The sequence below is a fragment of the Gymnoscopelus braueri genome (genome assembly GCF_963280865.1).
Source record: "Gymnoscopelus braueri genome assembly, chromosome: 7".
In the NCBI taxonomy this organism is placed as follows: Eukaryota; Metazoa; Chordata; class Actinopteri; order Myctophiformes; family Myctophidae; genus Gymnoscopelus; species Gymnoscopelus braueri.
This window is the reverse complement of record NC_137608.1, coordinates 38,589,973-38,602,604: the sequence shown is the minus strand read 5'-3', so window position 1 is coordinate 38,602,604 and position 12,632 is coordinate 38,589,973. Positions and strand designations below refer to the sequence as shown.

At 41.3% G+C, this 12,632-nt stretch overlaps 1 protein-coding gene across 1 annotated transcript in view; it reads right to left on the bottom strand.

Moving 5' to 3' along the window:
* Nucleotides 1–12,162, bottom strand: part of LOC308088037 (leucine-rich repeat transmembrane neuronal protein 4) — a 45,808-nt gene extending 33,646 nt beyond the window's left edge. The window contains 2 exon segments of the mRNA XM_080432374.1: nt 9,474–11,017; nt 11,779–12,162. Coding sequence (XP_080288500.1) covers nt 9,474–11,017; nt 11,779–11,809 — 1,575 coding nt within the window. The 5' untranslated portion in view covers nt 11,810–12,162.
* Between the last annotated feature and the right edge of the window lie 470 nt (nt 12,163–12,632).

The following is a 12,632-nucleotide window of genomic DNA, read 5'->3' as shown; positions in this document are numbered from 1 at the left end:
TAGTTTTATAATGAATACCAGGCTTTTCTCCGTGGTGGAAAGCCTGGTGACGCGAGGTTACATAGGCCTAAAGCCAAAGTCATTTTGAATTTATTGTGACACATTCTTTTTCTCCCATTTACATGGGCTGTACTTTAATGAACTCCTTTTAGGAGGTTAACCAGATACCTCCTCAAACTTGCTGAGCATATTTAAAAGCCCTTAATGATGTAAAGTTATCAAACTTATGAGTTTCCGTTATGCAAGATGTCAGATTTCACCACAAAACAGTATAATTTGTTTTAGTATGGTAAAATCTGCCCCAAAGGGTGCCTACATCATCATTGCTTGCAGCAATTCTTTTTCACAATATCTTGTTCAGGGAATTAATGCAGAACATTAGACATAACTACAGTATCTCAGCCAAAATGTAACAGCTATAATTGAATAAATGAATCCCAATGAAATGAATGAATGATTAAGTAGATACTAATTGTATCTGGCTGATTTGAGGCATGAGTGTGCAGTAACCTTAAAACTGCATAAAACTTTATGCTTAAAGAAAATGAAATAAATTATATTTCAGCGTGGTTTGTTCTACACTACACAAAACTTGGTAAATGGATGCCAAAGTGAACTTAATAGATTTTGTATTTATAATTTTTTTATACTTTACAGTGGCACGCTACCCCACACTGAGTAACCCATATATCATGTAAAAGTGCACAGGCTATCAAATTAACCTGTAATATGGTGTTTTAGTCTAATTTCTGACATGAATGTATCAGTCATTAATATAGCACATACGAACAGGACACAGGATTTCTTTAGAGAATATTCTAGAAATTGCAATACTTGCCCTAGAAACATTCTTTAAAGGGTAATTTATTTTTCTCAAGTAGTGAGTATAGACTTGAGTACATGTTGCCCCACATCATGATATATATGTAACAATATGAGAGGGGGATGTGGGTGCACAATTTGGGCTATTGCTGACCTACTGTACATTGTTATGCTCAAGAAGTAAGCTACTTATCACAGTAGCACACAAAAAAATGCTCTATTTCAGCTACAGTAATTAAAACATACCAAATATCAATACGGTAAAACAGTGGTTCTCAACCTTTTCAGTTTTAATGGTATAGTTTGTTGATTACTTTTGATGCATTAATGGTCTTTTTTTCATTTCATTTCATTCACCCCCTGGGGGTCCCAACCCACAGGTTGGGAACCACTGCGGTAGAACACAGCACAGTACAGTACGTGCCAATTCTGTGAAAATAACCCATGTGCCACTGGCCACTGCTAGCAAGTGTGTCTGATCTTCCCGTCTCTTCATTTATTTCATCCGCTCACAGCCTACTTTATTGATCTATGTGCCGGAAGTCCACATCTGAGTGTTTTATTATGTTTTATTCAGTAATTTCCTGAACCTGTCCAATATTAGTGCTATATTTTATAACTCATCTCTACTGATGATGCATGGCTTACAGAATATGCGTGTCCTCACTATTCACACTGCTCACGCCTGATCTGACCCTATCGTTGCTGTCGGGCAGAAAGCTCTTATCTCCATATTCTAACTTTTTGTGTTTTTTTCCCCCGTAAATTAACGCCCTACTTGATCATACTACAGCGTCCGCAAGCTCGAAACACGGCGCGAATCGACACGTTTTGAGCTTGTAGATCTGTTACTTTCTCTGTTTTTGAACTTTCGCCGTTTTTGAAGTAACAGTTTTGGACATATGAGGTTTCCACCCGACAGAGACGATATACTCCTTATATTCCTGTTTGTCATTTACTTTTTAAAACCTTACTCACTGCATGTTATAAATGTACTTTTCTTCTTATCTGCCAAATGTAATTTTTGTTCATCTATGTGTGTAAGGGGAAGTCACATTTCTTGTATGTGAATATAAACCAATAAACAGAATAATGATTCTGATTAAATCTGGTAACGTCTCATAGGTTTATTGGCTTATTTACCAGCTGTGGACATATGAGGTTTCCACCCGACAGAGACGATATACTCCTTATATTCCTGTTTGTCATTTACTTTTTAAAACCTTACTCACTGCATGTTATAAATGTACTTTTCTTCTTATCTGCCAAATGTAATTTTTGTTCATCTATGTGTGTAAGGGGAAGTCACATTTCTTGTATGTGAATATAAACCAATAAACAGAATAATGATTCTGATTAAATCTGGTAACGTCTCATAGGTTTATTGGCTTATTTTACCAGCTGATTCATAGGTGCTCACAATGTTCTGCAGCTGCTGCTCCAGAGCCGAGCAAGATGGCATATAAGAAAGTGGCCATTTTATCCACATTATGCGCCACAATGAAAAACCCACGGAAAACCATGAAACCCCATATTTCACAGCACCAATTAAAATTTACATTCTACAAGTTCAGTGTGCAGCTTTTAATACAAACAGCTGAGCAGTGCTGGAGGAAATCTAAAGAAACAGTTTAACTGCAATGTGGACCGGGGCATCCAGGGGCCAAAGATAACAAGCTGCTACTGCCAAGCTCATCCTCCTGATTGAAAATGAAGCTAAAAGCTTAAGTGTCTGTTATCTTCTATGGTTACATTAATGTGCTATGAGGCACATTGTTGGCTCAGCAGGCTAGGGTGCATACAGTACAATGACATTGTAAAGCTGAGGGTTTGAATCCGGGGTACACTAACATTACTAAAATGACTCGTTACAAATGGATAAATTAACACTGAGGATTTTACTGTGCACAAACTTAATTGTGTTTCAAATCATATATATTTGGGTTAAAACAAAAGGTTTTTTGTTAAAAGGTTAAGGCACTATATTCTGATAGTAATCATTGCTACCCTACCTTTAAAGTAATACTAGGTAACTTTAAAACAAAAACTAAAGTTAAATTGTATATCTTTTGTGAGTGGCAAATGTTTCACAACACCCACTCCATGAATTTCACCCCCGAAAGCCTTTTATTTATATATTTTCAATTGAACGGTGTCGGGGGAGACTCTCCCGCGAAAATGACGTCATCCGGCCGGAAAATTCACCGGTTTCCTGTTTGGCCAGGAACTACCCCACCGGTTTCCTGTTTGGCCAGGAACTACCGCGCTAATAACAAAAAGGAACCTCACGCTGATTTTAAGAGAATGTAGGAACGGAAGATTGAAAAACAACAGAAAAAGAAAACACAGCTCATGGTAACTAATGCTCCACTGGCTAAGAGAAACGATCCGCAGATAGTATAAAACAATTAAAAGAACGCTTTTTGAAACGCTTCCGGCTTCCGAAGGAGGCTAAGTACTGGGGTTGAGTACTTTGTCCACCACTGCCGATTGGCAATAGAATCTTATATCACTGATTGAAGGGAAGATCACAGATGTTTTTTTCCTACGCCAATATTAGATGTTTTTAAAAAAATCTATAATGTGTAGTACACCCTACTGTCCACTCAGGTAGCCCCACAGCCAGAGTTTTGAGAGTGGAGATAAGTAGTGTATGTAGTTATGTAGCAAAAAGAAGTTAAGTGAATGTTTCATATAGATTCTTGTAAACCATGTTTTTTCTGTTCTATGGACCCAGTAGGACACAAAAAAAGTGGTTTACATTTTTTTTCCCCGCCCTGGCACTATTTTGGCACCATGGCAACATTTGGCAATGTGACGCAGTATTTTATGTCTGTCTGTATTTCTGTCAACATCATTTCTTCAAATCTGCATGGCCAATCTTCACCAAATTTGGTGCACAAATGTATGATGTGTCCCAGAAGACGCCATAACATTTTCACCATGATCGGCCAATAGGTGGCGCTACAGCAACCAATTCAAAAAGCAAATTCATGATTACTTACAAACTACCCGTCGATTTTTCAAATCAAATTTGATGGGTTGTTGCATCATGAGCTGAGGCACAAACTCTGAAAATTTGACCACAATCCACCTATAGGTGGCGCAACAACAACAGATTCAAGAATCAAATAGAAGGTGCCATTTCTGGCTTGACCACTGATCCTCAGGGTCTGCTAAAATACTGTCTGAGTACCCCAGTACTGGCAAGACTGGCTGGTGAAACTGAGCGCTTACTGAACATAGCTGATGCCAACCCAAAGAAGCATCACCAACACTCAATGGCAAGAAATACACGTCAAGAGAAATCTGTGAAACAACTGAAGGATGTGCTGAGCAGCGCAAATCCCTTCCGTCCACCAGGAAATGATGATGAATCTGAAATGAAGTTAGTCAACTTTGTTTCCAAACAAATAATGACAACAGCAGTACAGAACGATGTCTTGGACATTGAGTTACGAGGGAGCAGAGAACTTGGATTTTTTGTGAATGAGAGGGTCAGAGGGGAAAAGAACATGTGGGACAAAATGTCAAAGCTTAAGTATCTGACCTGGAAAGATGGATGCAAAACTATCAAGCTTAAGGCATCATCTGAGGTAGTCAGCTTGAAATCAACCAACTCACTGTTTGTTCGCCTGCTTCTCGTTGCCAAGTCCTCTAGAGAACTTGACCTGCAGAACGTTGTGGGAACATACGAATTTGCGGATCACAATGCAAGCCTAATGAAGTCTGATGGTTCTCTGTTTCCGACTTCAGCCAAGTCTGCTCTTATCCATGAATTGGAAGGAGTGGTTTCAGGGACTGCATCTCCTGAAGAATCGATAGAAATGCAGAGTAGCCCATCAGCACACATGTTGACAAGTATCTTGATTGATGGCATGGCAGTCGTGCAGGAGATGGTTGTCCGGAAAGGTGAAATAAAATGTTGCCGAGATCTTGCAGAATGTTTTACTCGGAGTGTTGACATGAAGGCACGAGAATACACAGATATATACCTGCTATTTGACAACTATACAGTCACAAAATCCATGAAGGACCGAACAAGACAAATCCGTACAGCAGGAAGAGCACAAGACAAGGGGTACAAAATAGTAGATTCCACACCGATCAAAGACTTCAAGGCTTTTCTGGGAACCAAGGAAACCAAGGTCAACCTTGTTCTCTACCTTGCACAAAAAGCTGTTGAGCTTTGCAAACTGCCAATCACAACACACACACACACAAGGGTGTCATGTCCACAAACACAAACATGGTGAACGTCACAAGTACACAAGAAGAGGCAGACACATTACTGGTTCTGTATGCAGTAGCAGTGAGTCGTTTAGGTAAAACACCACATATATACTCATGTGACACTGATGTGTTGGTACTTGCCCTTCGAAGGGTACCAGACCTTCAACCAGAGAGCGCAATCATCATGGGCACTGGAGATCAAAGACGGATGATAAAACTGAGACCCATCTACATGGCCATTGGTCCTGAACGAGCAGCAGCATTGCCAGGATTTCACACGCTTACTGGTTATGATACCACTGGTCACATCAGAGGAAAAGGAAAATCTACCTGCTTCAAATCATTCATGAAGGCTGGTGATGATGTAGCTGGGTGTGAAAAGTTTATGTGTCAGCTCTTCAAACCTGGCTATGAATCAGCTGAAGTACTTCGGTGGCACATGTTTAAACAGCTCAAGGCCAATCAGGGTGTGGAAAAGATATGTCCAACGCAAGGGTCCATCATAGAACATATTTCTCTGGAGGGGGAGTATTATTATTTTTGTTTTCTTATTATCAAGGATCCATGTTCCATTTTATCAAAGGTTCAAGACAAATAAACCCTTTGAATTGAAAATAAACACTTTCTGTTTCTGTTTAAATAAGGTTTTTGTTAAAAATCGTCCGGTAGCTCTTGCACCATTGTGTATTTGCATATTGAATCTGTTGCTGTAGCACCACCTATAGGTGGATTGTCAGTCAGAGGTTGTGCCTCAGCTCATGATGCAACAACCCATCAAATTTGATAAATATTTGATGAGTAGTTTGTAAGTAATCATGAATTTGCGTTTTGAATTGGTTGCTGTAGCGCCACCTATGGGCCGATCATGGTGAAATTTCTATAGGGTCTTCTGGGACACATCATACACTTGTGCACCAAATTTGGTGAAAATTGGCCATGCAGATTTGAAGAAAAGATGTCGACAGACATACAGACAGACATAAAATATTGCGTCACATTGCCAAATGTTGCCATGGTGCCAAAATAGTGCCAGGGCGGGGAAAAAAAATGTAAACCGGGTTTTTTGTGTCCTACTGGGGCTATAGATCAGAAAAAACATGGTTTACAAGAATCTATATGAAACATTCACTAAAATACACAATGACATACACTAAAGATTGTCGTCTTACTTTGCATCTCCGTTCTCCATAATATATGTGCCCAACAAAATGTTGCTGTGATTTTGTCACACCTAGCAAGCACTGACAAATACTTTTAAAAGGGAGTTGTTGTTCGAATAGAGGAGACATTGTTATTAAACCGATCGTTTTAATGTTTCACATTTGTCATCTGGGTAAAAACTGTATAACCAAATACAGAGGTTACATTTTTCTTTAATACTAAAGTCAGTTGTCCTTGCCAGCATTGATTTCATGGAGCACAGAGCTGTGATGTAGCCTACATACTGTAACTCCCCCTCTTAAAGACAACGGACAGAGGCTTATTTACTCCAATAATGGTCTTTTGTTAATTTCTCTCAATAACAGGTTAACTTACATGTCTCAAATAAATCTGTCCATCTCTAAGCAACAGTTCAACTCGGTCTCAAAATAGCAAGGGTCGCCCAAGCCAACTCCACCGTCTGTGTCATGAATGATACACAGCACAGATCTATTGTATTTCAATCTACCTGTTTGGAGGATTTAGTTACACCCAATAAAAATGATTTGATACAAATAACACATTTTGTGTTATGGAATGATACCGCAAGCATAGATGCTGTATATGCCCCATTTTCCTCTGAATTCACTTAGAAACTAACAAGATACAAAGTCATTAAATCATAAAGACAGATCTCTTCCTGCTGGCTCACACTTAGCACTGTGCATGGTGTTGGCACGAAATAAACAGAATAAATAACAAAATAAGCCTATTGCATTTTTAAGCACTCTCAGCCTGCTCCCCTATGAGCTGTAGAGGAGGGAAAGGAATAACAAAGCAGAGGGAAGTCTCGGCTCCTTACCTCTGATGGGCTATTAGCTAGCAGAAGCCCCATTAGGTCTGCCAGTTAACGCTCCCACACCAAGTTCTCACATGAAAAGCTACGGTAGGCCTACAAGACTGTCTCAAGCTTCCACCAGCAGACTGTATTTTTAAGATTTTCAGCTGGATATTCTGGGTATTGGTGAAGATCTGGTAAAGTTAACTGTGTACTTCATATTACATTCAACATTACTGAAACTCCTTAAACACAACTGGACACAAATGGAAACCACCAGAATTATTTGAGAGAGTGATGTATAGAGCATAGGAAAGAAGATAAAAACTACTCTGAGCTGTGCTGTCGGGGAGAATGCAAGAGAAAGTTGCCTCACGTATTACAGTGTAGTGTTTAGTTCAATAAATAGTGACAAAAAACAGTGAACATGTCAGTGACACTACATCTTTCCCAGGCCAGCATACAGTGTCCTGTTAATCACTGTCTACCACGCTGCCAAACGATGTCCAAAAACAGCACATGACAGGAGAATACAGATAGATGGCATTACACACAGTACACAAAATGGCTAATTAATGTGTGAAAATTGATTAGTCTTTCTGTCAGGCTTTCTGTCATTATTCCTCTGGGAGACTTACCGTGGACTAGTACCTATCCAGCCATATAAAGGAGTTCAGCTTCAATATCTGAATTGAAACTCCATTGTCAGATTTGTGACTGTTTAGTGACTACATATCCACAGCTAATTCGTGACATTAAATGTGTCAGACGATGCCAAAACATTTTCATTAAATCCAATATCCACTGAGAAAATTTTGAACATGGTGCTTTGCTGTCTGATCCTACAATATCCAGAATTCACTTGTGGTTCTTGGTTCTCGAGATGTCCTCGAGGCCATTGCCCCTAGTGGCCCCTAATGGCAGAGAGGAGGATTTCCTAAAACCATTTCGCAAAAGCATTGCCAAAAGGTCAAGGTCAAATTAATGCTTTGTCAACTGTTTGGAACTGGGCGTTTGTGATGACTTTACTGCAGAGACTGGTTCTTCATACCTTGACAATTAAATAGTCTTTCTGTACTCTTTGCAATGTGTTAATAAATCAATCAATATATACAAATAAAAAAAAAACTAAAATACACAATGGCTTGAAACAGAATAACAAACAACAAACATGTGTACGACCTGCAAATACAATATTCAGACAAAACAATAAATATTTATCCCATACCCAGCCTTTATTTGATGTGTGGGGGGGGGGGGGTGATAAAAGGACTGAGAGGATGATAAGCTTGTGGTTATTTGTCAGATGCTGTATCAGTCCTAGGGATTATAACTGAGACAAGTTGCTGAACTACAAGCTACTTCATTGCTGAAGGAACTCATCATTCAAACATAAGTGAAACTCGAAACATGGTTGCTGTGGATGTTTGGTAAAGCCTGATTTATATTTAGTTGCGTGAAATATAATAAAAATAGCAGATCTACAAGCTCACAATGCATTATTATGCGATGTGTTGTGAGCTTAAGATTCATGGTTGAGGAGACACTGAACTTTATCCAGGGACAAAGGAACCAAAACACAAAGTGTAAAACAGCAACCTTAAATGGTTCACAAAATGGCAGCCTAATGGCAGCCAACTGTTGACAGTAATGCTATTTTCTCATTGCCTTTCTGAATAAAAAAGGCTATGGGTGTGATAAACAAATTATCGCCTGACATTTGTCATTGCCCATGGTATGCATAATGCAGCTGAGGGCAGGTGTATCAGCTCAAGCCATAGGCCACAGCGCGGTCTGATACACCAGTGACAAATTCCTGGGTGATTACATACAGGAGACAAAGAACCCAGTGGCTGCGGGTACATGGACCATCATGTATTCATTCAGAATGAATTCATTCCGAATGAAACTGTCCATGTACCCGCAGCCAATGAGGACTTATGTGACTGATGCATTTATGGTTGCAACGAAGCACTTGAGAATGCCTACTGTTGTAGCAAACAGATGAGACAGGAGAGGACCACTTGCATGGTGACTTCATCCAATGTTATTTTAGATCATTCTATTGTTGACAGCAAACCAATGGAGCTTAAGTAACAGTTTGACAGCAAATGCATAGATCCATATGTTTTTACTGTATCATTGTGGTTGAAGCTGACACTGCAGTTTCAGCTAATGGGGATCCTAATATACAGTAGCGTTTGTATGTAACAATAAAACTACATAATTCAGAATAGCAGCTGGGCCATCAAATGGACATGAACAAGCCCCACATGTTACAATTACAAGTCACCATGAAACTGACCTTTACTCCTGAAACAGATAAGACAGGAGGAGAGAAAAATAACTTTTTGTTTCTTTCTCTCTTCTTCACATTGTTGAGAAATTTACCTCTTGTGCCTCGCAGTGGAAACTGACTTTTGCAGGCCGACGGTCATACCTCGCATTCCCTGGAGCCTGATATGGTGTACGTGTAGGGCCCCGTCCCGTTAACCAACACGTCCATAGTCTCTGAGTGCGTAGGCTTGTAGTCCACGTAATACTCTTGCAGCGGCGAGTTTAGAGGGCGCTCAGTCTCCCGCACCTTTTTCTGGCGTTTTCTAACCATGGAACGCTCTTGAAGTTGCTTGATGCTGCTGGGGTAGCGCCTCCACGAGACGTAGATGACCAGCAGAATTATGGCGACAGATAAGAGGAGGGCCACGCTACCAGCAATGATCTTATGATAGGACACATACTCCGTGTCTGGCAGAGGGATTGTGGGGGAAACCTCTGAAGGTGTGGGGAGGGCTGTTGCATTCCAGGTCAGTTTTTTATCCTCTGTGGGCAGTGAGGGAAGAGGTGGAAGCTCGGGCCGAGTTGGAGAGGTGAAGGTGGATGTAGTGGAGGTAATGGGCATGGGTGTTGCTTTGCAGATGTGAAGTGTATCCACCACATCGTTCACCCTCTCTCCTTGTGTCTCCTTGGGGCCCGCGCACATCATAGCTGACTCTTTGTTGCCCTTGAAGTTCCTCAACCAAGCCACCAAGGGACATATGCTTGCGTTACAGTACCATAAGTTCCCAGCCAAACTGATGGTGGTGAGGGAGATCCAAGCCTCCACCGTCTGCTGAGACAAGTTACTGAGTTTGTTGGAATCCAAGTTTAGGGTCTGCACATTGGGTAGGCATTGGAAAGTGCTGGCATCCAGCTGCTGCAGCTCATTTCCCGAGAGGTCCAGCTTTTGCAAGGATGTCCACATCCAAGGTGGGCCCTGGGTTAAGGACTTAATACGATTCCACTGCAGATAGAGAGCTCTCAGGTTGGCGAGGCGAGGGAAGTGGGCAAAATTTATCTTAGAAAACTGGTTGTGCTCCAAATGAAGCTCGTTGAGCTTAAGAAGCCCAGCGAAGGCATTACGTGTGAGGCTCCTTAATCTGTTGTAGCCAATATCGAGGAATTCCAGATTGCGGCAATCCAGGAAAACTCGCATTGGGATGGTTTTTAAGGAATTCGACCTCAAATGTAAACTAAGTAATTTCCGTAAGCCCAGGAACTGATTAGGTTGGAGGACCTGCAATTTATTGTAAGACAGGTCAAGATTACGCAAATTTGGTACATCATGGAACGTGTTGTTATTCAGCTGAGTGACCTTGTTAGAACTGAGGATCAGTTCTTTGAGCCTCCGTATCCCGTGAAAGGCCTGTCCATCCACAGTGGCAATGTAATTGTGGTCAAGGTACAACCAAACCAGTTGGCTAAGGCCTGAGAACTGCCTGGCTCTGAGGTCCACTAGGCTGTTGTAACGGAGGGAGAGACCTTGTGTTCCCACTGACACGTTGTTTGGCATGTCGCGGAAGGCATTGGACTCGCAGTATATTATTTTCCCATCACATCTACAGCTCAGAGGGCAGGGACGTTCACGAATGCCACTTGGAGCAGCGACCAACAAGGCAGGCACCACCAATTCTGTGATAACCAGCCATTTCAACAGCAACAGAGGTCCTGCACACAGACACACACACACACACCCACACACACACACACACACACACACACACACACACACACACACACACACACGCACACACAAGAAAAACACTTAGTCTTGTGAAAGAGGACAATAACATGATCCAAATGTATACATGGTTTTGTTTAAAGTAATAACAGCATACACTCAGTGTTAATTTAACTCTGACAGTGGAAAACATGCACATTACTGGGTGGAGATGAGAAAGAAATAGAATGGAATAGACATTCAAATAAGGGAGTTAAAATAAGGATTCTTAATCTCTTTTGAAGTTATTGCATATTATGCTGATAAATTGTGTTATGACTATGAGCAGCCTTATCAGTAACCTATTTAATGTGTCCTATATGTTCAAACTGAAGAGGTGCAGGTCTTTATCAATCACCACAGTCAAACAAACGCATATTACATGATACATCACACAGGAATGGTGATTGATAACAAGATATAGCCTATAAAAGCATGAGCTCGCTAGTTACACTGAAACACAAATCCCCTGTAATCAGTGATAACAAGATAGCAAGTGATCGAGGATTTATCCCTTTTCCCCTGCGTTATTTTCCCCTGAACAGCTGGCTTCAATATTTCAATCAGACACTATTATCAGATAAGAGGGAGACGAGGCGTATGAGTTTCCATCAGCCTAAGTACTTGACCCTCAATCTTGTGACAATTGATGAGGAATGTGCACATGGATGTGGGCTATAAGTGTGGAGCGGAGCCCTAGGGTACTTACCCATGTCTGCGCGGCATCGGCGGCTCCTCATGTCTAGAGCGTTCTGTTGCACGGGTCCCAAGTCCACATGTTAGACGCGCTCCGCATCGGGTCCAGATAGTTAGACATGTAGCCTAATACTGGTCCTACTGGTCGGGACAGCTGGAACCTAAAATCCCTGCCGCCGGGTGGCCGTCGCCAGTTGTGCTTCTCCCACAGCCGCACACCTGTCGTTGGTTCAGGGACTGGAGGACAGCATCAGCGAGGAGCGAGCCGAACTGTATCTCTGTAGTTTTGTACGGTCGGTACATGCATCTAAATGATTAGCCTATATATGCACAGACTGCTATTTCAACACAATATTAAATGGATTTAACCTACTATGTAGCCTACGATGATGATGCCACATCAGTTTCCGTCATCAGTCCCCCTTTCGTTAAGACAGATGCAACTCGGAGCAGCCAATTGTTGAATTTCACTCGGGTATGAACTATGAGGGATCATCCCAAATTGGTCAAGTAAAGAAATGTCAGATTTAACCTTGTTCTAGTCAATGGACAATAACGTTGCGTCAGGTGTAGTGTGTTAGTCCGATTCATGGTGCGAGAGGGAGGCTGAGTCGTGTCTGCTATAGATCAGAGCCGTTGACCATGGACTGTAAAATATAAATCACTCTTATCGCAACAGGAGTGATGTTGGACCATTATACATTTACACAGACAGAGACAGAGCTGCTTCTGCCCCCTCCTGGTCAGTGAGAGAGCAGAGAGACCTCTTCTTTGGTCAACATTCATTCAACACTCAGTTATAGGACTAATTATAGGAGGGGAGTGAATTATTGAGCTTTCTGTATCTCTCCTGTAGATTGAATCAAT